At 49.3% G+C, this 25,987-nt stretch overlaps 4 protein-coding genes across 4 annotated transcripts; 3 read left to right on the forward strand and 1 right to left on the reverse strand.

The window, feature by feature from the left end:
• The first annotated feature begins 1,331 nt into the window (after positions 1-1,331).
• On the forward strand, positions 1,332-4,287 carry eaf2 (ELL associated factor 2). The gene is made up of 6 exons (XM_057042566.1): positions 1,332-1,523; positions 1,895-1,989; positions 2,119-2,255; positions 2,421-2,596; positions 2,722-2,952; positions 3,044-4,287. Exons 1-6 carry the CDS (start codon positions 1,421-1,423, stop codon positions 3,088-3,090), a joined length of 789 nt encoding a protein of 262 aa, XP_056898546.1. The 5' UTR covers positions 1,332-1,420; the 3' UTR covers positions 3,091-4,287.
• Positions 4,288-4,784: 497 nt separating this feature from the next.
• LOC130530915 (sterol 26-hydroxylase, mitochondrial) lies at positions 4,785-11,375 on the forward strand. Its single transcript, XM_057042505.1, has 9 exons — positions 4,785-5,393; positions 5,745-5,935; positions 6,694-6,893; positions 7,298-7,495; positions 8,525-8,688; positions 8,754-8,920; positions 9,449-9,530; positions 9,661-9,867; positions 10,510-11,375. The coding sequence occupies exons 1-9, from the start codon at positions 5,151-5,153 to the stop codon at positions 10,663-10,665; spliced, it is 1,608 nt and encodes a 535-aa protein (XP_056898485.1). The 5' UTR covers positions 4,785-5,150; the 3' UTR covers positions 10,666-11,375.
• A 917-nt stretch (positions 11,376-12,292) lies between these two features.
• On the forward strand, positions 12,293-20,314 carry slc15a2 (solute carrier family 15 member 2). The gene is made up of 22 exons (XM_057042495.1): positions 12,293-12,495; positions 13,407-13,494; positions 13,934-14,075; positions 14,183-14,275; positions 14,395-14,494; positions 14,573-14,663; positions 14,747-14,824; positions 15,345-15,427; positions 15,518-15,601; positions 15,678-15,767; positions 15,841-15,885; positions 16,115-16,150; positions 16,482-16,570; positions 16,885-16,966; positions 17,242-17,367; positions 17,492-17,656; positions 18,322-18,368; positions 18,431-18,535; positions 18,828-18,927; positions 19,076-19,219; positions 19,344-19,448; positions 19,649-20,314. Exons 1-22 carry the CDS (start codon positions 12,487-12,489, stop codon positions 19,853-19,855), a joined length of 2,109 nt encoding a protein of 702 aa, XP_056898475.1. The 5' UTR covers positions 12,293-12,486; the 3' UTR covers positions 19,856-20,314.
• hspbap1 (hspb associated protein 1) lies at positions 19,890-25,981 on the reverse strand. The gene is given in 9 exon segments (XM_057042540.1): positions 19,890-20,641; positions 20,644-20,830; positions 21,215-21,325; positions 21,472-21,555; positions 22,964-23,135; positions 23,858-23,994; positions 24,939-25,123; positions 25,781-25,916; positions 25,919-25,981. Coding segments are annotated over 9 exon segments (1,317 nt in total). The 3' UTR covers positions 19,890-20,399.
• Between the last annotated feature and the right edge of the window lie 6 nt (positions 25,982-25,987).

Below are 25,987 nucleotides of genomic sequence, written 5' to 3' on the forward strand. Positions count from 1 at the left end.
AAGGCAGGTTCGGGTCACTTGGAGCTAAACGATCTTCTTCACACTCTCAAACTTGTTGAAAACAAAATCCCTAGTACTCTGCATTATTAGCACTATTAGTATAATATAAATTTGTTTTCCTGATGTCTTTGCCAGACATGTTGAAACATATAAACCTACATTAAAACCACTAAAATAGATGATAACTGGGGTTATTTATGAGTTATTCTTTGTACACTACACTCTGCCACAATGGTTTTTTGTTCAGTTTTTCTGGTCAACTAATAACACTTTCCATTCGCTGGTACTGAATTATTATTTTAAGTTAAAAGGTCGAGATACAACACCTGATGTTTTCTGCCTGATGGGACTGAAAAACCTGGGAACCCTCCACTGTGGCTCCACTAACCCATTACTGTGAAGTTGTGGATAGTTGCTTGGAAACAGTAATCTTTACCTCCTGCGTGGTTCAAGGGCTTCCACAGTAACTGATATCACCAGAGAAAAGCCACTGTTTGCCTCTAGCCATGGGAACAAACCCCTGCTGGTTCTATTCATAAAGATCTGTCAGTGAAACAGGATTCCAGAAAATTGTTGAAACAGAATTTAAACCCTGCTGAAATAACAACTTTGTTGGCATTATTCTTTCTTTTTCAATGAACAACTGAGCCATTAGAGATCATATTTTGCTGCTAGTCAGGCCTTTATACCAGTTACTACCTTGATGCACATGCACACACGATAAAATGTTGCACAATACACACTACAAAAGAGAGCTGTTTTCATGTGTTGATCCTTCAATGACCTTAGGCAGCCGACCATATGCCCACCGCAAAGCTCTGACAGGAAAGGAGTTTAAGGCTTAGGAATCATTATCAGTTTAGAGAAAGGAAAAGAGATTATTTTCACTGCCACAAAGTATCATGGAGTTCAGAGTGATGTTTGGCTGCAGCTTGGCCTGCTCAGCAGACCTTCTAGACCAGCAGTTTACTGCTCAGCCAATCGATGTGGCTTCACATTTTGCTTTCCTACTCCTGATTTTCTTAAATTTGCAAAACACCATGAACAGTATTGTTAATTTTCAGGCATTTCTGTGTAAATAACAAAACACCACTTTTAGTGAAATGCCATTAAGACAAAACATTTGCCGATAATAACAAAATTAGGATACATTCAGACTAGTCTGTTATTTTAAACACCATAACAATTAAACCACATAAATACGCAATAGAATAAAATTAATTACAAACGTTGAAGCCTGCCTGTGGTAACGGAATTTTGATTGGTAGACGTTGAGTCAATCATGCAAATAAATTGTCCATTTAACCAATCAGAACGGGGGAGGCGGGACTTGAGGGACCATCGTGGTGGTGTGAGTTGCGCCATATATGGCTGTCGGATAAAAGAAGAGCAGAAAGTTACATCTCATGAAACGCTCAGAATGAACGGGACCGCGTATTCCAACTTTGATACCCAAGAACACATCCTGAAATTGGGGGAAACCTTCGAGAAACATCCTAAAAGCGCCTACCACACAGTGCGATGTAAGTCTTATTTAGGGTCTGGCAGATCGGTCTATGCTAGTTAGCATTATCGCTAAAATCGACCAGCAGCTGCTTAGCGTCTAACCTTCTCAACGTGCTCTTCTGGTTATTTCTAGCTTTCAGATGCTACTACAGTTATAGTATGTTGAAACCCAAGTGCTGCCATCATAATATAGTCAACTTTTTGAGACGAGTCCAGCTGTCACATTTTAGCCAACATTAGCATAGCTTCCAATCGGTCCACTGCCGCCCTCTACTGGTAAAGCCCAACACTGCAGCGCCAAGGGTCGTGCACGTAATTGTAGTCATCTTGCAAAAGAAAGTATCAATGCATGAAAATAATTTTGATTCCCTTTTTTTTGGTTACACAGATGACTTTAAACCAGCGTCCATTGATACAGCATGTGAAGGGGAGCTTGAGGTGGGCAAAGGAGAACAAGTTACTATTACTCTGCCCAATCTAGAGGTCAGTCTTTGCAACCTATTTTATTGTATATTTGAAATATCAGTATGCACGTCTATAGTTCAGCGCTAATTATATTGTGGATGAATTTAGAAATGCATTTATCATAATTATGCATAGTTATATTTCTAGGGCTCGAGCGCTCCAGTAACGGTCTTCAAGGGATCCAAGAGGCCATACATGAAAGAGTGCATCCTGATTGTCAACCATGACACTGGCGAATACAGACTGGAAAAGCTCAATAGCAATATAGCCGTAAAGAAGACCAGGTGTGTAAAATTAAATTAACAATGATATGCTGCTTTGTTTCCATTTGGGGCAAAACGATTATACACTTTGTCATGATGATGGAAAAGCGTCCTGTGACTGAGAATTACATCCCATAAGGCTTCTACTTTCATGGTTTTGTTGCTTATTCTTTTGTTCGTTTGCAGAGCTGAAGGTAGCAGTAAGATCCACTCTCGACTGGAGCAGCAGACCAGTCGTCTGGGCCAGCAGATGAAGAGTAATGGCAGCAGCAGCAGCAACAACAAGTCCTTCCCCAGCTCCAAGACCTCCCCTCCCAAAGGGAAGGCCTCTCCAAATTCCCCCATGGACGACATTGAGAGAGGTGTTGTCAGGCAGAATGTGTCACTTTATTAGCATTCATAGCACGTCTCCACCTCTGTGTCGGTGTGTGGATTCAGGGCTGCATTTTCCAGCTTTCTTGAGCTTTTCTTCCGCTTGCATGTGCAGAATTGATGGCAGAAGCACGAGTCATGGACCAGCTCAGCAGCGGCGACAGCTCCTCCGACTCCAACAGCTCCTCGTCCTCCAGCAGCGACGACAGCTCCAGCAGCGACTCGGAAGACGAACGGACCGTGCGGACGCCGGCGCCGGCCAAGCACAGCATGCCTGTTCTCAGCACAAGCAGCGAGTCCAACAGTTGCCACCAGGAGAGAGCGGGAGGACTCATAAACACGCTCAGTGAGTCACTTTGCACCATCTCTATATTCACACGCACGTTTACAGACATTTAGCCCCAAATCACGTTGTGTGTCCGGCTAATCTGCTGCAGAGAGCGACCTCCAGCTGAGTGAATCGGGCAGCGAAAGCGACTCCTGAGCTGGACCCCTGAGCTGGACCCCTGAGCTGGACCCCTGAGCTGGACCCAGCCTGCCTGATCTGTTCAAGACCTTTTAGTTTAGTTGTTAGCTAGAACCTTGGACCGACTCGTCTCTGCGTCTCCACCGTTCTGGCAGCAAGTATAATTTATTGCTTCTGTACTGGCAACAAAAGAAAGATGCAGCTCTTACGCTCGGCGAGCTTTAGTTTGCGTGTGAATAGATGTTTAGGGTGTTTAGGCAGAGCGGTAAATGGTGATTTGGAACGGGCCGCGGCGTTTCGTCTGGCTGTGACCGATCGTTTCTGATCCCAGCTGCAGCCAGTGAAGCGCCTGGTGGTTTCCTGCTGAGCAGTTTCGCCTGCTCACGGGTACGGAGACGTTCTCCTGCAGGTTTTGGTGGAGCCACAACGGAGACCGGCCGAAGCCAAACTCGCTTTAGCTGCCTTTGCTTCCCGTTAGCGATGCCCCAACACTTGGGTCTTCTCCAAAGAATTCGAGGTCGACCTGGAGCGTCATCAGACGTGCTAATGCTAACGCGGCAGCAAACAGCTGCTCTTCACATGTGGCCTTCCTTTACTTGAAATCGCTCGCCCTGCTTCCTCTCAGGAAGCACAAACGTCTCCTCGCTTGATAGACGCTCGACTTTGACCTGAGTTTGCAGGTTCTCCTCGAGCATTTTTGTGTTTTTGTTTCTTTTAGGCAGAAACAAGTGGCTGCTGGACTGATTTTGTGATACTATATGATTTATTCCAGCTTTACGAGATAAGAAGTCTCTAAATTATTCCTTATGACATTTCAGCTAAAAAAGTGGGTGCCAATTCTGGCTAAATGGTGAACGATTGTTTAGCGGGCTGACTTTTGGTCACGCTTGGTAGCTTTAAACCTACAATACTTGAAACTAATGTATATTTCAATCTATTTTTGGCCAAAAGTGAATTGCGTAATATATTGACAATATATTTTATTGGACGAACAGATTGGAAATGCAAATATGAATTGTGTTTCTTATCAGTTCGGAGCCTAAGTGTGAGTCTTATGGAGGTTCTGGTGCCTTTTCGTATCTGTAGCTGCCAGTTTGACCGCCGCCACTTTGAGTTCCCGCGTTTCCCTGACGACACCAGATGTCTTAAAAAACCCATCAATTGTAAACTATGTGAAACTTCCTTACTGGAAAAATAAAGATTTTATCATGGTTATTTATGCTTTAGCCTTAATGTTTTTATTCCTTTCACTTTTCTGATGATTATTTAATTACATTTTGCCTGGAGAACCTAAAAATAAAAAGAATCTACATTGATATTTGCAAAGTGGGTCCAGATTAAGTCTTTTATTTGTAGAACTGGTTACACATTTGCAGATCCCTCAACACAAGAAGACGGCGTGATCATTTACTTGGCTTCATGACCACGCAGATCTCTGGCGTCGCTGTTAACAGGTAAAACCAGCAAAACCTTTAAATAATCAGTCTTATAATAAATAAATAATAGGTCATATTTGGCGTGAAGGGATGCATACAGAAAACAGAATTTATGTGTTTCTATATTGGCAGACTTTCACTTTAATATGACTTAATTTTCTGTTGCTACACATTTAATCTCATTTTAAAAAGAAATGTGGAAAATAACGAATTTGTCTAACATCGCGGGGTGGGTGCAGTGCGGGGTTCCACCACAGGGGGCGCCAGTGTGCTCGTTAATTGGTGCGTGGAACATTAACGTGTGTTCTAATACTTGAACAAAACGGAGAATAATTGACCGGTAACTAATGTCCAAACCGTGAGTATGTGTTCCCTCAGCTAAATTCTTACTTTTTTAGCCTCTAAGATGAACATTTGTTTGTTTTTCGGACCGCTGGCTTCTGTCGCAGTTCAGCATTTTTTCTAAGTTTGTGACGGTATCAAAGTCCAGGGACCAGTAAATGCTATTTAAAAGGGCTGCACGGCCGCTCTGCTGCTACTGAAGAGCCATCGAACGTCATCCACATAGCGCACGCACGCACCCGCGTACGCACAGTTGGACCGGAACTACCCGACACCGCAAAGACAAAAGAGAGACCCGAAATGTTCAGGAACCGTCTGTTGACCGTCGGACTGCGAGCCAGCGTCCCGCACCGGGAGGGGTTGCACAGGACGGCCGTGAACTATGCGGGCGCCCGCAGGCGCCACGCATCTTCTGCGGCCACCGAAATCACGGAGCACAACGTCAGGCAGAAGACTATGGAGGACCTGGGAGGCCCGAGCTTCCTGACCACCCTCAACTGGCTTTTCCTTAAAGGATATTTACCCAAAACGCAACAAATGCAAGTAAGTGGAGCGCGCGCGCGCCAGCACTGCGTGCGCGTCTTTTCATCCACAGCGCACGTTTTTGTGCGCTTGTTTACCGGGTCAGACGGGTAAGTTGAGCCAGAAACATGGTCCCAGGGGAGCTTTATTCCACTTCCAGAAACACAGGAGCGTCTTTGTGAGCTCCATGTAACATGACACCTGTTATTACACTTGTTATTAATAACTGCCACCACTGCTAATTACAGTCAACTCTTTCCTTTTGTAGTGCGTGGGTTTTTTTGGGTTGTTAAATGATTCTGGTTCTGGAATTCTCTGTGGTTTTCCCAGCCTGGGAGTAACTCTTCATTTGAATTGTGAATCTGCTCAAAGGTGGAGCACAGCAAGATCTACGGGCCTCTCTGGAAGTCCACGTACGGGCCCATGGTGGTGGTGAACGTAGCCAGCGCTGACCTGATAGAGCAGGTGCTCAGGCAGGAGGGCAGACACCCCGTCCGGACAGACATGCCCCACTGGAGGAGGTACCGGGCGCTCCGGAACCAGGCCCACGGACCCCTGACGGAGTAAGCAGCACCTCCACATCCAGACTCCCAGTAGCTGATGGGGCACATTTGTCACCCAAACCCGGGCATATTTTACTGACACGGGGGTTAATGAAGATTAAATTAGTCTGTTTCAAGCTCTCCCCATCGACATTTTAGCAACTGGGCCCAGGATGTGAAGCACCTGTGGGCCGCAGAACCGACAGAACCTTCGCTGTCTAATGTAGATCAACTAAAAAAGCTTTAGGGTGTTCGGAGGGCGTCCCAGCCTGGAGGGGACCTGTTGCCGGTCTGATCTGGCTTCTTCCTGATGCTGCTGAGCTGGGAGCAGCTCCTCAGGCTCCAGAGCCCGGCCTGCAGCAGCGGCTCCTCCTGTGGCTGTTGTTGTTGCCCTGGCTCTGGTATTCAGTCTTTCCTGCCCGACCTGTGGCTCCGCTGAGGAGGAGCCTGTCCCACAGTGGAAAAAGCAAACGCTCCGTGTGGTTTTACTGTCGGCCGGCTAAAAGTGGCTGGAGGAGTTTCCCGCACAGCTCCACCTCCAGTGTTTGTGACCCAAGATTCTGGGACGAATGAGTAACCATACCCCCCCCCCCCCCCCCCACCTGAACTCGCCCCTCTTAAGACAAAGACTTTTGTCTCGGTTTAGATTCCCGCAGAGATCCGTTTCCAGGGAAATCTGTGGGTTAGAGCGGAACCCAGGAACGCCCGAATGAGCCTTGTTCTGTTTCGCTGGCCGTGACTCTCTTCCCCCCCCCCCCCCCCCCCCCCCGGTTTTGCAGAATGGGGGCCAAGTGGCAGCGCATCCGCAGCATCCTGAATCCCCGGATGTTGAAGCCCCAACACGTCTCCTCCTACAGCATCACCATCAACGACGTGGTGACGGACTTCTTAGAAAAACTGGTGTGGCTGAGGGCGAAGGACGGCGGGGGGGTGATGGTCAACGACGTGGCTGGAGAGCTCTACAAGTTCGCCTTTGAAGGTCAGATGCTTGTCTTAACTCGCCTCCGCTCTTTTATTTAACCGCGCTTCCTGTCTGGAATCGCTTCATCTGGTGCGATCGTACGGGACGCCTCGTTGGGGGCTCGTCTCGGTCCCGCCCTGGTCTGCTGGGCTCAGCATCTGACACCAGAGCTGCTCTGACGTGTCCGTGTTCAGTCAAACACGCGCGACCTTGACCGCTGATTAGATACAGGCAGATGATACTGAAGGACAGATTTTTATGATCATAAACATACTCTGACCTCTAAACGAGGGCGCAGTTTAGGTTCATAATGTAGATAAATCCTTTTCTTTTAAGCTCCGTCCTCGTCCGCTTTGGTGCTTCAGATTTGACCTGTTGAGTCCAGCATCCGCCAGGTGTGTCATCTTCCTTTCCGATGGCAGGGATCAGCTCGGTCTTGTTCGAGAGCCGCATGGGCTGCCTGAACGACGAGGTGCCCGAGGAGACGCAGAAGTTCATCTACTCCGTGGGGGAGATGTTCCGGCTCTCCGCGGTGGTCGTCCTCTTCCCCCAGTCCGTCTGGCCATACCTGCCGCTCTGGAAGAAGTTTGTGGCGGCCTGGGATTATCTCTTCAAAGTTGGTGAGCAGCTGTGGCATCGAGAAGTTCGCACCATCCAATGGTTAGCAAGGGTTCGAGGTTCGGTTCCACTTCCTGTTTAAACTCCTGAAGCTTTTGGTGGGTAAATACAGATGATACGCAGAAGTGTTGATTTAATCCATTCTTTATTTAAACAGGGCTTAATTACATTTTTGTTGTGTTCTCCTCAGTGTCTAGTGCAGATTAACCATAGCTGCATTTGATTGGGGCGTATATTAAAAAAATCAAAGGGGAAACCATAAGGACTGGATTACCTCTGAGTCTTCAGACTATTCTATTACATTCTCTGAGTTTGTGTGTGTGTGTACGTGGTGTAATACAGGTTTGTCTGTCACACTTGACACTTCTCTGCCATTTTGTTCCTCTTTCACTTGCTTTACTTGCAGTTTTTGTCTGAAACGCTGATCGAGGTGCTAGGCTGCAGCCGACAGGCTTGCAGACTCTTTTCTGCTTTGCATTCGTGTAAACACGCGTTCGGGTCATCGTAAGACCCTTTAAATGAGGATCAGAGGTGACACTTCACTTCCTGAGGACAAAGGTTTGACACCTGCCTGTGCTCTCCTTACCTCCAGCTGGATGCACAGGAGGCCTTTACTCTGCTGATTTTGACTGTTGCCATAAAGTTTACTAAAGTTCACGACTCCAGCTGCTTTATCAACCCATTTCAAGGACACAAAACTGTGTGTGCGTGTGTGTACGAGCGCGCGCGAGTCCTCAAAGTCCATCTGACATGCTGTCAGTGTTCTTGTGGGACAAAATGTCCCGCAACGGGCAACTGCTGCCCCCTGCTGGTAGAAGCGCTCAGTTCATCTCGCTCCTCTAGGAAATCATGAGTAACTGAAAATGAACCCAAGTATTTTACTAACATGCAGCTTTGAAGTACTTTTTACTTTACTGGGATGGAGCTGCTCCCTTCAAAGGTCTACTCCACTAATCTATGAACTTATTTATCAAATGTTGCCAGTTACTTCTCCCTGCAGCAAAACCAAATGTGTGTTTTTTATCTCACAGCTGAACAGATGGTGCAGAAGAAAATGGAGGAGATCCAGAACCAGGTGGACCTGCACCAGGACGTGGAGGGCGCGTACCTGACGCACCTTCTCCTCAGCGAGAAGATGACGGTCACCGAGATCCTGGGCAGCATCACAGAGCTCCTGCTGGCGGGAGTCGACACGGTAAGCGTGCGGGGAGGGGGAGTCGCTGAGTTCTGGTCTCTTCGACCTGCGTTCTTCTGTTTCAGACCTCCAACACCATCTCATGGGCACTTTACCAACTGGCACAGAATCCCAGCATCCAAGACCAGTTGTACCACGAAGTAAGGAGCGTCTGCCCTGGAAACAAGATGCCCGACAGCGACGACATCGCCCAGATGCCGTATCTGAAGGCCGTCATCAGAGAGACGCTACGGTCAGATGGCTTCCTGTATCCTATTACACACGTGAGCGCTGATGCACGCTTGTGTTTTTGCAAATCGAATTTTGACTGTTTAGTTACTTGATTCCAAACAAACAGCAAAATATTGTAAGGGTCAGCAGAAACCGCTGCTAATTCTGCAGACGTACTTCCTGTTTCCAGCAGCTCTTTATTAGGATTTTGTGGCTTAATCAAGGGCGCCGGACATTAGAATTGTGCTTTATTGTAATTGAAATAAGGACTTGTATCAGAAGTGAAGGTCATGTTGCTACAGAATCCACCAACAAGTGGCAAGAAGGAAGAAATCGAAGCCGGACTGAGGAGAAGAATGAAAACCAAAAGAATTTTCGATCAATCGGCCACAATCGCTCCTGCAATGATCCATAAACCCTCAGCTAGGAGAGAGTCTCGTGTTCTGAGAAGATCACCGATTAACAGATTACTTATTGACACGTGTGACTGACCGGTTGTCCCATTTCAACCTTTGATGTCCAGCAGCTGACTCTTCATTGTGCTCGCCAGGCTTTACCCGGTGGTACCAGGAAACGCTCGGGTCACGGTTGACAAGGAGATCGTGGTGGGAGGTTACCTCTTCCCCAAACAGGTGAGACACACGGGCCCGGTCTTGGAACGGGGGTGGGAAAAGTGCCCTTGTGCGAGCAGACACCTGCTCGTTCCAGCTTTTTCTACGTCTGGTTGCTGATGTCTGCTCCTTCTGACTGGGCCTCTCGCAGACGCTGTTCCACCTGTGCCACTACTGCGTGTCCCACGACGAGAACATCTTCCCCAACTCCCGCGTCTTCCAGCCGGAGAGATGGCTGCGAGGCAGAGAAGAGAAATCCAAACAGCACCCGTTCGGGTCGGTGCCGTTTGGGTTCGGAGTGCGAGCGTGTCTGGGCAGACGGGTGGCGGAGCTGGAGATGTATCTCCTCCTGTCCAGGGTGAGAGCTGTTCACACGGGGTTAACGGCGGCGGGGGAGGGGAACCAGGAAGTGCTCTAATGATGGGGACACAGTGGATCACAGGTTCTGCTGTGGAGCAGGGTTCAGCACACGCTCACGCTCCAGTTCTTGTGAACAAAACCTGAAGCCGTTGGAGGTTTCTGCCAGTGTTTCCTGTCAGATAGCGGCTCCGGCGCTGCCTGCTGCGCTCTCACTCGCTTCTCTTCTGTAGTTATCTAACCCAGTAGATCCTTTAGATCCACCTCTGAAACAAAACAGATTCATTCACTTGAGATTCCCCATCGAGGGGGACGTCTCTTGGTTCAAATACCTGCTCGGCCGTGGCTGCAAGAGTCCCACGTGTCACGTTTGGTTTCCCCAAATGCCTGAAAGAATCAGAGAGGAGGGAAACGATGCGGCTGATGATCTCCAGTGATCAGTTCGGCTGAAGTCCACTAGGTTCTGTTACAGTCAGAAACACAGGTTCGGGGTGTCTTCCTGCCCCTGGCTGGTTGGATGACCCCCCCGCTGTGGACAGATGATCACAGCCTCTATAGCTGTGCTTAAAACCGCCATTTTAAATCATTTCACTCGATCAATATCCGCTGGTTTCTAACGAAATGTTGCCGTTTTCTGTCTCAGCTGATCCGGCGCTTCGAGGTGAGGCCGGATCCCAACGGCGCCGAGGTCAAACCCATCACCAGGACCCTGCTTTGCCCAGCCACACCCATCAACCTGCAGTTTCTGGACAGAGGGGCCCAGCGGGCTCCCGGGCCGGCGGCCGGAGCCTCTCTGTGAGCCGCTCTAGTATCAGGGGGCACCTGCGGCCCGTCGCCAGGGCGCCGTGGAGAGAGGCTGATGGAATCCCACCAACCCAGGCCGCTGACACAGCTGACACAGGCTGCAGTCGTGCATGGAAGCGGGTCCGAATATGAGTCCAGAAAGCTCCTTCTTGTCTCGTAGTCCTCCATGGTTCCCTCCCTGCCTTTAACTTTTGTTTTCCAGCTGATCGATGTCAGATACGAGTGTGTACGTACAGTTTGTAACAAGGTTACGAGCAGAGTCTCCTGGAACATCAGAACATTCCCTCCTCATTAGCTCATGTGTGTAGTATGATAGGAGGCTTCCAGACCTGTAGATAAAGAGCCAAATGCTCTGTTAAGCTGGCATTAATGAGACGTCTGCTGTTCGTATCTGGCTGTGATGTCTGATAAATGTGGAATAAATGAGCAGGACGAAGGTGCAGATGTCCTGGATCCAGCGTCCGTGTGATTGATCCACCTGGGGTTGATCAGGTTGATGCCTCAACGCTGCTCTCTTTAGCCAACTGGTTCTTCTTCTGTGAATCAGTAATAACCAGGTAGGACAGGAAGCACAGAGACCAGAACCTTCCTATCTATCATTAATTACAGTGTAAATATAAAATCTTCTTTGAAACCAATATTTTGATCTAATATTTGCACATGACTTCTAAATGTATTTTTTTTCCAATAAATGTTAAAAGTAAACATCCTTTTTTATTGCACGTTTGTTACAATTTATAAAAGTGTGGTCATTTATTGAGCCTTTATTAATCCGCGTTGTATCAAAAATTCCATTAACATTATATTAATATATAGTTATTTATTTCAAATGTTTCAGAAAATCTAATCTTTTTTTTTTTTTTTAAAAATCCGGTTTCCATGGTGACGAGGCGGCGCAATAGAACTAAGGAGAGGCGATGAACTCATTGGGATTCTTGAAACGGCTCCTTCGGGTCACGGTAGTCGTGGCCAGGTCACCACGCGCGCGCGCACGCACGCGATGCGCGTGATATCAGACGTCATCCTGTCCATTTTGACCTCCTGACTCGTCTGGACCACTCAGACTGGATCCCACACCAATCAGCTCGGACTTCTCTGTCTGTCCCGCATAACCGGAACCGACGCGCGTTTCATACCTAAACACGCACGTCTGTGCTGACATTGACACTTGGTGTGGTGGAGGATTAACTTTATAGACAGCTGAGGGAGGGAAGGAGGGAGGGGGGAGAGAGACTGAGAGGGGGAGGGTCGGAGAGAGGGAGGGTCAGAGAGGGGGAGAGAGGGAGGGTCAGAGAGGGGGAGAGAGGGAGGGTCAGAGAGGGGGGGAGAGGGGGCAGATTCAGAGAAATAGAGTGTGTGAGCGAGGAAGGGAGCGAGAGGGAGAGTGTGTGTGTGTGTGAGCGAGGAAGGGAGAGAGAGGGAGAGTGTGTGTGTGTGTGTGTGTGAGCGAGGAAGGGAGAGAGAGGGAGAGTGTGTGTGTGTGTGTGAGCGAGGAGGGAGAGAGAGGGAGAGTGTGTGTGTGTGTGTGTGAGCGAGGAAGGGAGAGAGAGGGACAGTGTGAGGAAGGGAGGGAGAGGGAGTGTGTAAGGAAGGAGAGAGAGGGAGAGAGAGGGAGTGTGTGAGGAAGGGAGAGAGAGGGAGTGTGTGAGGAAGGGAGGGAGAGAGAGGGAGAGTGTGAGGAAGGGAGAGAGAGAGTGAGTGTGTGAGGAAGGGAGAGAGAGAGGGAGAAGATCTCGGAGTGGGGCGGGCTTTTCTCGCCATTCTGCAGCCCCCGACGCGCCCGTTCAGACCCGAGCTGGATCAGCGGAGCGGCACCATGACGAAGGTGAGGAGCGGCTCAGCTGCTGTCTAACTCACACTTTACATCCCTCCGAACGCAAAAGAACTTTTTTCGTAAAAAAAAAGTTTGTTTGTTTGTCTGTTTGTTTGTTGTTGCGCGGGGGGTGCGCGGTGCGTGCTGTGGGGGTGTCACGGACGCGTGGACTCGTCTCATCCCGCAGAACGTGCCACGCATTGTGGCCGCTGCGGGGTGTCTCCGTGTGCGTGAGTCCGTGGACTGTTACAGCTCTGAGCGGGATGCGAAGCATCGGCGGCAGAAGCGCTGCGGGGCCCGCGGGACCTGCGGGACCTGCGGGACCTGCGGGTACTTGACTCCTGACTCAGGATCCATCCGGTCTCGGTCCAACTTGTACTCGGAGGACTGTGGGAGTTCTTCCGCGTCCTTCTGTAGTTTGCTGCTGGCGCCTTTTAAAACTGGTTTATTATATAGTGAAGGAGAACTGTGCTTTTACTGGGGTGGGGTGGGGGTAAATTGGCCGGTTGTGATGGGTGTAGTGGGACGGGGGGGTAAATTAGTATTCAGGTGATGGTGTCCTGGGGCACAAACACTGCTAAGCAGCATTTCTTAGACATGAGAGGGAAAACTCTCTTTTTAAATAACGATAAAGCCCGAAGAAACAGTAAAAAAACACCCTCACAAATAAACTTTCTGTGGCAAATCATTAATCATCGCTTATTTTAAGCATTTGAATGCAGATTTAATAAGTTTGAGCCTTAGATTACACAGGTTTCTCATAGGGAGGGTGCAACAGCCTGATTCAGCCTGGAACCAACAGGTCGATGATGAGGATGATGATGATGAGGAGGAGGAGTCATGAGGAGGAGGAGGAGGAGGAAGTGATAGATCTGTAATCTCCAGTCTTGTGTGGATAAAGTGACTAACTTTGCCTCTTTTAGAAACTCTGTGGAACCAATTACCCCACCAGCATCTGCTTCATCGTGGTCAATGAGTTCTGCGAGCGCTTCTCCTACTATGGCATGAAAGGTGCGTGAAGGATCCCCAAGGGTAAATAATTAAAAGCCCATAAAAACCTACAACATAAACTCAGAATCTGTCCCGGGGCTGCATGTCAACGAGAGCCACATCTAATCTCAATCAAGATCTAAGTTTGATAAAAGTTTGATAAAAGTTTGATAAGCCCACTATTTAATTTAACAGCCGCTTTAGCACCTGTGAGCACTTTATGTCCACTGTGTTCTGTCTTCTCTGCTGTCCACCTGTCTCTAATTTAGCATCTTGTTTAGCATCAGTACCCACTGACATCACTCTGTCCTTCATCTCCCCCTCTGAATTCTGTCCATTCAGCGTCTCTGATCCATCTTTGATTTCAGACCTTTGAAAACAGCCGCCAGGGTATGTTTGATATGTGTCCCTGGGCGCCCCTGCCTGTGTCACAGCTTGTCCCCGTGTGTTCCCCTCACAGCGGTGCTGACGCTCTACTTCCTCACCTACCTGAAATGGGACAAGGACCTGTCCACGGCCGTCTACCACGCGTTCAGCAGCCTCTGCTACTTCACGCCCATCCTGGGAGCCGTCATCGCCGACTCCTGGCTGGGCAAATTCAAGTGAGCCCGACGCTCGTCTCTTAATGCTGCGACGACGCGTTATCGCACCCGCGAGACGGGGACGAGTGACGCGGCGTCTCTGAGTAACCGCCGTCTGCCCCCCACAGGACCATCGTCTACCTGTCCATCATCTACGTCATCGGCCATGTGGTGAAATCCGTCGGCGCCATTCCCACAGTGGGAAACACAGATGTCCACATGTAAGTGACCCGGAATATCCGCGTGGGTAAATCCACGTTTCCGTTCCTCCCGTACGCATCTGTCCGGCTCGAGGTTCCGTTTGGGCCGCCTCCGTCCTGACCGTGACTGTGCGTTGCAGCGCCCTGTCCATGATCGGGCTGATCCTCATCGCCTTCGGCACCGGAGGGATCAAACCCTGCGTTTCTGCTTTCGGAGGCGACCAGTTCGACGAGGAAAACGTGAGTGGGCTCCGACCGGCGGCTCCGACTCGCACCACTGAACCGCGTGACCCCTGGCTTTGACCTTTCTGCCTCCAGGTCAAAGAGAGGCAGAAGTTCTTCTCCATCTTCTACATGTCGATCAACGCCGGGAGCCTCCTGTCGACGCTGATCACTCCCATCCTGAGGGGTGAGAGTCCACCCTCCCCGAGGTCGAATACGTCCCTCGGCAGCACGCCGCCCCGTTAACGGGTGTCTGATCTGCTCCCCCAGGCGACGTGCAGTGCTTCGGGGGCGACTGCTACGCTCTGGCCTTCGGCGTTCCGGCAGCTCTGATGGTCGTGGCTCTCGGTAACTCCTTTTTTTAATTTACCCTTTTTTTCCGGGCACTGAGGGAAGTTTCCTGGAGCTGCTTTGTTACGAGCCCGGCTGGGTTTGATCGGGTTGTGTTTGCTGAGAGCGCCGGGGCAAAGATGATCCGAGTCCTCCCGCCTTTCCTGTTGATCCGGATCCTTCCACACTGGTCCTGACCGCCGGTCGTCTCTGGGCGAGAAGCTCCATCCGAGCTGAACTCATGCTCGGCCGAGCACTTGGCAGGGAAAACAAACAGTGGGCGCGTTGGGAGCGTCACAGGCGGATCTGATCCTGGGCCAGGGGACATAATGGCTCCAGGGTCGACGGCGTGGCCCCGACCTCAGAGTGGCCTTTCTTTACACTGCACAGCGGCACCAGCTGCAAATCAAATAAAAGTCAATTAAATGGAATAAGAAGCGCCTGACGCAAGCAGCTCAGCCTGTGGAGCTCTATGAAGCTCTACGGAGGAAGGAGAAGCTCCTCAGAGCTTTAATCTCGACCTCTAATCCCCCCGCAGTCGTCTTCATCTCCGGCAGCGGCCTGTACAAGAGGAACCCTCCAGAGGGAAACGTCCTGCTGGAGGTCTGCAGATGCATCGGGGTAGGCGGACTTCCTGTGGGGGTCAGAGGTCGCCGAGGGGGCCGGCAGGCTTTTTCAGTCTTTGCTTCATTGGGGTTGTTTTTTTTGCAGTTTGCCATCAAAAACCGCTGGCGGAGATCAAAGCACGACCCAGACAGGAAGCACTGGTTGGACTGGGCTGAGGAGAAGTACTCGGTAAGTCGTCTCGTTGGCCGAAGCTGCTGCGTTCGCTGGGTTTCAGCTCAACCGCTGTGCTTCCGCGCCTCAACAGAAGTGTCTGATCCAGGAGATTAAGATGGTGCTGCGGGTTCTGCTTCTCTACATCCCTCTGCCAATGTTCTGGGCCCTTTTTGACCAGCAGGTATGAGACTGTTCAGGTTGTGGGGGGCTCGCTGGGTCGTGGCAGCACTGACAGTTTTGGACTTTATTTGCAGGGTTCTCGCTGGACGATCCAGGCCGCCAGGATGAACATGGCTTTTGTGAGTCTTATCTGCAAAACACCGATGACATCGCTTGAACTCCTGTTGTTGCTGGGAGGATTTTAGGATTTAAATTACTGTTCTGTCAGCGTTGCAAAACAGATTCTTCCTTTGTTTCCTGGCGTCATGGCACGGCCTGATTTTATTCCTGTAGATAAACTTGTTTATGATGCAGATGGCCTTGCGTGGATTTGGTTAATGTTTAAAAGGCTTTTGTCACATGTTACAGGGAGATTCCTTCAGTATCCAGCCTGACCAGATTCAGGTAAATTCAACTCAACTTTATTTATAACGCAATGACCCCAAATGAGCTCCAGCTCTGGCAGAACAAGAACCACCACAGGGACCTTCCTATTCAGCCTTGAACCTGGGTTCTTTTGGTCACTTACTTGATTATTCCGTCATCTTAGTGTTGATGCTAACAAGTCGAACTTTGTATTGTTTCCATTGAACCTGTTCTTGAACGCACCTCGACTGTTGCAACATCCTCTCTGCTCTGAAACATAGAGGCAAAACAGCTCTGACCTTTATGCCTTTATGAGTTTTAGCCGGTTTTTATAGAGTCCATTAAAGGGGAGTTTTTTTTGCCTCCACAGATGCTGAACGCTCTGCTGATCCTTGTCTTCGTGCCCATCTTTGACCTCATAATATACCCACTGGTTGGGCTTTGCAGAATCAAAATAACGTGAGTAACAAGGTGTTTTTGAAGACGCCTCCCTCTTTATGGCAGAAATAAACATTTAAAACTGTCTTAAACTGGTAAAATGGCCCACGTGCTTCCCGTAAAATCACCTTAGTGAACAATAAACATTGAAAGAAACACACACACACACACACACACACACACACACACACACACACACACACACACACACACACACACACCACTGTTAATGTGCAGTGTCCTTCTAGATTATTAGATTTCTCCTTTAAAACATAGAAAAGCAAATATTTGAGCACGATTTAAAGACGTGTAAGCATCAACTTTCTGATCTTCAGGCCTTTGAGGAAAATGGCCATGGGGATGATCTTTGCAGCTTTGGCGTTTGGAGCAGCTACACTGGTGGAAATTAACGTTGTGGTACGTAGAAATCAACACTGACGTTCCCTAAAGTTCTGGTTGGGTTGGCTTATTTCCCTTTTCTGACAGGTGGGTTGTTGCTTAAGGAGAAATGTGCTTTAGTGGCTTTTACTCTCTGTGTCCCTGTCAAACATGTGAAGTTAATGAAGCAACCCTGTAAATCATTAAGCTAAAATATTGCTTTCATAGCATCACAGGCGCACGCGGGGTCTGAGGTTTAGGCTTTAGTGCCTAAAAAGTCATTGTCAGTTCTCTGCTTTTCTTCCTTCTGTCAGAAAACGGTGGTGGAACCGCCGCCGGCAGAAAACTGTCACATGCAGATTTACAACCTGGCCGGAAGCGACGTCGCCGTGACGATCAGGGACAGCGACCTGTTCCCAGAGCCGCTCCATTACCTGGAGGTAGAGGGAACAAGGCCGCTCGCAGGCTTTTAGCTGCTGTCTTTAGTTTCATCACAAGTTCCAGGAGGCCACATTTATGCCCTCCGCTCGTTCAGATGGATGACACAGGTGTGTCCTCTGACAGGACCCCCCCAGGTATGAGATGGTTCAGCTGCAGGCCTCCAGCAAGATCCTGTACATCAATACCACCTTTCAGGGTAAAAGCTCAGACTGTAACCACATGGTCTACGAGAAGAAGTCCTACAGCCTCATCCTGACCTCTGAGGCTGCTGACCTCAGGTGCAAACTGGTGAGTGACAACAACCTGGGGACGGGTGGGCGGAGAGGTGGATGAGGGGTGGATGCAGGGGTGGCAGAGGGGTGGCAGAGGGGTGGATGGAGGGGTGGGGATGAGGGGTGGATGGAGGGGTGGATGAGGGGTGGATGGAGGGGTGGATGGAGGGGGTGGATGGAGGGGGGATGGAGGGGTGGCAGAGGGGTGGATGAGGGGTGGATGGAGGGGTGGCAGAGGGGTGGATGGAGGGGTGGATGGAGGGGTGGATGGAGGGTTGGCAGAGGGGTGGATGGAGGGGTGGATGGAGGGGTGGCAGAGGGGTGGATGGAGGGGTGGAAGAGGGGTGGATGGAGGGGTGGATGGAGGGGTGGCAGAGGGGGGATGGAGGGGTGGATGGAGGGGTGGCAGAGGGGTGGATGGAGGGGTGGATGGAGGGGGGTGGCAGAGGGGTGGATGGAGGGGTGGCAGAGGGGTGGATGGAGGGGTGGCAGAGGGGTGGATGGAGGGGTGGATGAGGGGTGGCAGAGGGGTGGATAGAGGGGTGGATGGAGGGGGGGCAGAGGGGTGGATGAGGGGTGGATGGGGGGTGGCAGAGGGGTGGCAGAGGGGTGGATGGAGGGGTGGATGAGGGGCAGAAGCTTAAAAACATCACTGGTTGAAATCTGTGATCTGATGCGCAGGTTGAAGACTTCATAAAGAAAAATGATACCGGGAACCCTCGACTGAGGTAGGTCGTCCAGCTACAGCTGATGTTCTCAGCTCACAGTGAATAAACGCTGGTGCTCGTAGGTTCTTCAACACTCTGCCGGAGGTCATCGACCTGACTGTTGGAGACGTGACCTTCAAGGTCGGTCCTGGACAGATGTCACCAAACATGACTGTGGAACGGAGCAGGTGAGTGGTGCTTAACTCAGGAGAAACCAGTCCTTTCACCCTCTCTGTCCCACTATAACCAGTCCATTCACCCTCTCTGTCCCACTATAACCAGTCCTTTCACCCTCTCTGTCCCACTATAACCAGTCCATTTACCCTCTGTCCCACTATAACCAGTCCTTTCACCCTCTCTGTCCCACTATAACCAGTCTGTTAACCCTCTCTGTCCCACTATAACCAGTCCATTTACCCTCTGTGTCCCACTATAACCAGTCCATTTACCCTGTGTCCCACTATAATCATGCTTCTATAGATACTCGGAGGTCCAATGCAGCTTAGGGTCCAAACCGTGTTCCCCTCTGGACTTGGGCCTGCTGGACTTCGGAGCTTCTTACACCGTCATGCTCATTAAGGTCAAGAAGAGTCCAAAGGTTTAAAGACGTCACGTTAAGGTCTGTTATATATATCAAATGTGTGTGTGTGTGTGTGTGTGTGTGTGTGTGTGTGTGTGTGTGTGTGTGGTGTGTGTGTGTGTGTGGTGTGTGTGTGTGTGTGTTACAGGAAGCGGACAGTGTCGTGCCCCACAAGATGGAGGACGTGAAAGCCAACGACATCCACATTGCCTTCCAGATCCCTCAGTACGCTCTGATGACTGCGGGAGAGGTCATGTTCTCCATCACAGGCCTGGAGTTCTCCTACTCACAGGTAACTGGTGGAATCTTCCCTCGAACCTCTCACGTCACCCTACACACTCTAAAAAAACAGTGGTTCTTTGAGGTGTTGTGAGACCAGAGTTGTGATATTTCCGGTGGGTTCTTCCGTCGTTCAGGCTCCAGCCACCATGAAATCGGTCCTGCAGGCCGGCTGGCTGCTGACTGTGGCCTTTGGCAACGTCATTGTGCTGATTGTTGCAGAGGGGGCGGGGCTTGAACAGGTATGACAGCACACAGATGAACTAAATGCATGAACGTCTAAAAACCTGTTTTAAGTCAACATTTGAAAATAATTATGATAGCAAAGACACCCCCAATGTATTTCCGGGTCAATAAACTTTTGGCCGCTAGATGGAGCCAGAGATAGTTTTACTGTTGTATTTAGACGAGCTTATTCCTTAATTGTGATTTCTGGTGGCAGTGGATAGAGTTCCTGCTGTTCGCCTGCTTGCTGTTGGGCGTCTGCATCATCTTCTCCATCATGGCTCACTTCTACACCTACGTGGATCCCGATCAGATGGTTAAGCTTTACGTTGGCAACTCGGACAAGATTGACGATGACGATGCCAACGAGACAGGAAGAAAACGTAACGACATGGCCTTGAAAGAAACGAGCACTAAAATGTAAACACTCTGAAAGAAATCGGCCTCTCAGGTGATCGTTTCATTTCAGCAGGGTTTATTTTCATCTTTTAATAAGCTTTTCCACACTAATTTACTTCAAAATTGAAGGATTTTGTGAATTAAGACATTTTTTTCTGGTGGTTGAACACAGTTCAGTCGCATCAGTTGTATGTTCAGTTGTTAATTATTTCTATCATGTACATATTTTGTGTGTGTCTTATTGTTGAAATCAAAGTTTTGATTGTACAGCTGATGTCGCTAAAGTCACAAATGTGGTGAAGGATGGGAGAAATTCGTGGATTTGTGATGGATTTAACACCTCAAATGAACAAATATCCTCCTCCGTTGTAAACACACTGCAGCATTTTCACTTTTCTCTGGCAAACTTTCAGATAATGTAAAGACGTGTGTATAATGCTCTGTAAATATGAAAATTCTCTTATAAATGCAGAAAAATTGAGAACTCATTTATTCTGAAAGCTGATGTGGCTGCATTTAAACACACTCTCAGCTGTGTGTGTGTGTGTGTGTGTGTGTGTGTTTCTTCTTCATGGACCTGTCCTGTCATTTCCTGCGTGCTTGTCCAGTAACAGCTCGGTGACTTGAGCAATGACATCAGGATGCACCAGGCACTCCAGCAGGTCATTTGTAGTGATAGTTCTAGTTCCTGGTTCCTCACGAGCCTCTGCAAAGTTCTCCCACGTCCCGTCCGCACAGTCATGTGACTGAGATAAACACTGGCGGGCAGTCACGGCCCGGTCCGCTCAGGGCCCCTCATCTCCTGCGACCGCTCCCGTGGACAGAGGACAGGGGTCAGATGGGGCCCAAAGGGAAGAGTGAAGGAGCCACAGTCCTCCAGGGTTCGTGTTTTGGAGTCACGTTTAACTGGACGCCGGTGTCTCGTGCCCTGGACCTTCTGGAACGCTCCCACTGCCAGATTGAGGTAGTGCATGTTCTCCTCGTGGGAAGTGACTCCTCCCTGCAGAAACAGGAGACAGTTTATGTATCACTGGAACTTTGTCCTGATATGGACAACTTTACATTTAGCCCCGCCCCCATGTTGTCCCATCTTCTGCACGTGTGTCTTAATTTGTAATCTTTATTTTAATTTAGCTGCTACACTTCTGGAGACAGGATCACTGAAGCAGGACCAGTGTTACATGCTCGTGATTTGGGTTTTTTTTTGCTTTTGAGCAGATTAACGGTGGAATGAATCTGTGCTCAGAGGAGAAGAAGCCTGCTGATGTTCAGAGATGAGACCTGAGGCTGCAGCACATGCTGCCATACACAATCCTGGAGGGAGTAGGTTCAGCTCATGCAGGGAAATGATGAGTAAAACGGTGGTGTAAACGTCGGCTACCACCTCAGTGGGGTTGAGCCAGTCGTCCGTGTTGTCAGCACTTGGTGTCGCTTTCAGGGCGCCCACGACAGCCTTGGTCACAGCCTCGCTGACTCTCGACCTGTCGTCTTCTTCCTGTCAGGTGGCAGGTGGGAAACAGGGAGGAGCAGCATCAGTTGCTGTATGAAAGCCACAGGAAGCAGTGCTTTGCTTTGACCCAAGCTCTGAATACGCGCTGCAGAAAGTCCCTCATCGTTTTCAGGATGAATGTGGATTCTCACCAACTCGATCCAGGAGTTAACGCTGACGGTGACCGGATCCACAGATTCCACATAGTGCCACCAATGTCTGGGGACATAAAGCACCTAAAGGACAGAGAGATAAATAAAGAAATAAATCTCAGGCGGGGCGACCGCGCAAACGGGGACAGTTCCACAGGTCGGCCGCTAGATGGCAGCAGAGCCACGTTGAGTCTCACAGCTCATTCATAATACAGTAGCTTCATTGAGTGTTATTGATTCCCAGCAGCATCATTCATGGCCTGCTGGAGGATTTACCTGCCTTTAGATTTGATTTGCTGGAGGAGAATGATCCTGTTGTAGACAAACAAAAACCCTATCCATTGTTCATGCTTCAGCTCGTTGGAATTACCTTCAACACTGAGCAAAGGCTGCTTAGACCTCGCGGCTCGCTTTAAAATCCTCATGGCGGCGTGGTAAACACAAGAAGAAAGTGAAATATCAAAAGACATACATTCCAGGCTACTGCATGAAAACTCACTGTCTCTAAATAAATCCATTTAGATAAACGACAGCATCACTGCTTCTTATTTTGATAAAAGGCTCCTGATGCAAATGGAGACGGAGGCTGCAGCTGCAGGAGGAACAAGTGCATCGCTGGGTTCAACATCCAGGATTAACCCTCTTCAATTCCCATTAGTTCAGGACAGAAAAGAACGATCTGCCGAAGCATCAGCCGCACGTCTGACCCACATTGTTTCAGGAGGCTCTGCAGATCCGTGACGGATGGGTTTGAGCTGCTGGCAGTTCTGCCGCCACACAGGTGTGAAAAATAACTGCAGCAGGTGGAAAAAAATGAGGGCGGCCGCCGTCTGACTGCACCACAGCTCAACCAGAACTTCCAGGCTTGCTCCGGAGCAGCCGAGGGGAACGTTAACGCCCGCCGGTTGATCCCTGAGCCCGGACGGAACCAGATGGCTAAGAGTAATGACACGGGCCACTGGGCACTAACGCCTCTCTACGCACTCTTTTCCATCGTAAACAACCATTACTGTCCCAAATTGCACTTGTTAAGTGTTCAAGTGTCACTAAAGCTGCGTTTTATCGTTATTGCTTCTGTATCACAGGCTGACTGGGAATCCTCTCTCTTGTTGGTCGGCCGGAGTCATGAAGTCATAAAGAAGAGCCCAGAACACCCAGCTGCTGCCCCGTCCGGAGCTGCTTCCTATCGGGGGGCAGCAGAGATCCTCCAGAACAAAGACAAAAGTTTCTCATTCAGACTAAAAACCGCTTGTGTGGGCGCAACATCAGAACAGGACCGTTCTTGACCTGTGACCTTTGACCTGGGAACTGATGACTGAAGCCATTTCTGATGAATCCAATTTCAGATCAGTCAGATTTATTCAGAGCTGGAAAATGTCTCCCAAGCCAGCGGAGGCCTTTTCCAGCTCTGCTCTTCAGAACTAGGCTGGAGGACAAGACCCGGACGGTCGGCGTCACACAGAAAAGGACCCGTTGTGTCCCCCGTCCTGACCTGTCCCGGCTGCAGGGTCACCACGTGAGCCCTGGCTCCCCGGAACGCAGGGAACCTCCTCAGGTCGGGCCGGAGGACGTCGACCTGGCTGAAGATGCTGGACTCCTCGTAGGGTATCCTGGTGGGGTAAAGCTTGGCCGAGTCCTCGGGGGGGAACAGGTGCCAACGTTTCCTTCAGACAGAAAAAAAACGGCATGAAAATTAAACCCGACAGTATCAGGGCTGAGCTCATTTTCCATTCAGACAGAATCCTTTGAAAGCCTGACATCAAAGCGCCATTTTGCTTCGCTTTGACCCAAGCTTGGTCGTCCTTGCTCCGTCATCCCGTCGCAGAATCCAGTCGAATTTCATTCCGTTTGAGATCGATGGCAAATAAAAGGAGCCCGAGGCCCAGAGATAAAACCACCGCTCTCAGGAGCAGGTGAGTGAGGTAAGATACAAAAGGTCCATTTTCTGCTGGCGTGTAACACGAATCCTGCCGTATCCCAGCAGCTACTGAACCTCCTTTTCATGATGGAAGTACAGCCTCCCTTCTCTGAGGTTCTCTATACAAACACACACGTCACACACACAACTTGTCTTTGAGGGAAGCAGAGATGCAGCAGACACAAACACAAGATGGCCCAGTCGGGTCTCTGCTGTAAACACCAGAACTGCACCCCTGACAGCGTGAGTGCACGAGCCCCTGGTGTGTTGAGTATCTCTTCCTTATTGATCTCATTCACACTGGAAATGGGTCTCTTTTCCCCAAGCGCGCCCCCTAGTGGTGAGACGTTGACATAACCAGTTCCAGGTTTCCTGAGTATTTGATCACTTAAAGTTAAACTAAACAGCTTAATTAATTGGCTTAATTTAGCTGTTTAACATCACGCTGCAAGCACGGATCCTTCTTACCGCCCCTGCACCTGCAGGACCAGGTTATAGCCGTAAGAGTCCAGGTGACACGGCGTGTTGGCGCCCTCTGTTCCGATCCACAATGTGCTCTCTCTTCCGCCGCGTCCCCCAAAACCAAACTCGTCCCACTTCACATCCTGCGACACACATACAACAAAACACAAGTCGCCATTATTAATTAGAATTCCAAACGATTAAAAGCGACCCTCTCAATTTCCCCTCCTCATCCAGAGCCGACGCCTGTGCACAAACACAACATTTGTCCGCTCACAGTAACTCGGCCTGTCACTCACGTTCTGTCGGCGCTCAAAGGTTCGGCAATCTCGCAAGCATCCTGAATAATGAAGTCATTACCGTGCACGCCGGCAGCTGTAAATGACATCCGGTCAATCAAGCCTGCCGGCAGCCCCCTGTGCCAGCGCCATTAATCCTGTTAAAGCCCCACGTCAGCCCCCTTCAAAAGCATGAAAGTCAGTGGGTAATAATTCGAGGTGGACGCCCAATAAATCTGTATCACTGAGATAAAAATGGAGCATTTGGGTGGCGGTGGCTGGAGACTGGATGACACTTTTATGTCTCCAGCTATCAGAGGACAGGAAGAGCAGCTAATATTAAGTGAATATGGGCAGAAAGTTGACATTTTAATTGAAAATGTCAAAATGAGGAGGAGAACTGAATACAAATAAGAATTGCTGGCGAAGAAAAGGCTGGGCTGTAATATTCTGCTGCTTTCATGTTGCCTTTCACTTTCATATTTAATTGTTTGGTGACCTTTTGTAAATAGCAGGTAATCACATGCAAATGCACTGCTAAAAAACCAACGGAAGAATTTAATGTCACATTGTAACAACCAATCAGCTGAAGACTTAGATGTGGCTTAACAATTTCTCTCTCCTTCCAGAGAGGAGCAACAGAAGCAGCACCGCAAAAATCCTTCAAAAAGCTGCTATTAATGCACATTTATTATATTGAAATATGTTGTAAGAGGCCCTAAATTGTAACAAAATATTGAAATGCCATCATCATTAAGGTAGTCTGCACCAAAATCATCATCAGCCGAAGGATAAAAAGCTCACGCTACCTCAAACATGGAGGGAAAATCTTGAAACAACACTGCGATGTATTTATAGTCGGCGTAGGCCCAGAACTCCGACTTGGGGTAGTCAATAAAAGGGCCAACATCTGCCTCAGCCTGGTTCTGGTTCCAGCTGAGAAACTGTGCAAGCCTGGCCTCCACGTAGGAACAGTGGGTTTCAAATAAAGGCCCTGGGAGAAAAACAGGACAGATCTGAGGAGAAATCACAGCAAAGTTGTGGAATAACCGGTGACCCGCTCCGCTGGAAGCACCAACGCAGGCATGAAATTGTGTTTCTGTGAGAGATAAATCAGAGCTGGAGTCATTTATATGCCTCCGTCGCACTAAACAAAGTGTGCCTCCGGATAAGTGATGCCATTCAGTCCTTCACGAGCGCCGTCCTCCTGCTGACAGCAACAGATGCAAATATGATTTATTATTTAATTAGCATTCTTGTACCACGAGACACGCTCGCTGTTATTCATCACACCAGGAGATATTAGCGGAGCTGTTCGACAGCAAAACATAGCAGCCGCTCAGACAGATTTTGTCTCCCTGCTTATGTGCCATTTCAGATCAGATTGTTACACAGTCTTCAATACTTCATTAGCATCAGACGACAACAAACCAACCTGTAAATCATCACACGCCAGTCGGGGAAATTCTGTTCAAGGACAGCAGATATGATTGTGTTGCTAATGTGATTCATATCACACCAAAAGGATGGTTCCTAGTTTCATGTACACACTCTTACTGAAGCGAAGGATGAGAAATGGCTTGACTTACACACACACATTTATATATATTTTTATTTTAATCTTTTCCTTATTGGAATTTTGAGTTCTTACTGTTTGTGCCCTCTTTCCTTGCAAGTCTGAATCGGACAGGTGTGTCACCGAGGCGGGCAGAGAGGTTCTCTGCTGTCCACTGGAGAACAGGCCAATCCAACGCCATGTTCATGAAGACTGCAGGCTGCTGCAGGTGAAGTGAAGCAAAATCTTCTGGATCTCATCTGGGCTGAAGGGTTTCAAGGAGTGGGGCTCAGACATGGTCTG

Source organism: Takifugu flavidus, chromosome 1 (genome assembly GCF_003711565.1).
Source record: "Takifugu flavidus isolate HTHZ2018 chromosome 1, ASM371156v2, whole genome shotgun sequence".
In the NCBI taxonomy this organism is placed as follows: domain Eukaryota; kingdom Metazoa; phylum Chordata; class Actinopteri; order Tetraodontiformes; family Tetraodontidae; genus Takifugu; species Takifugu flavidus.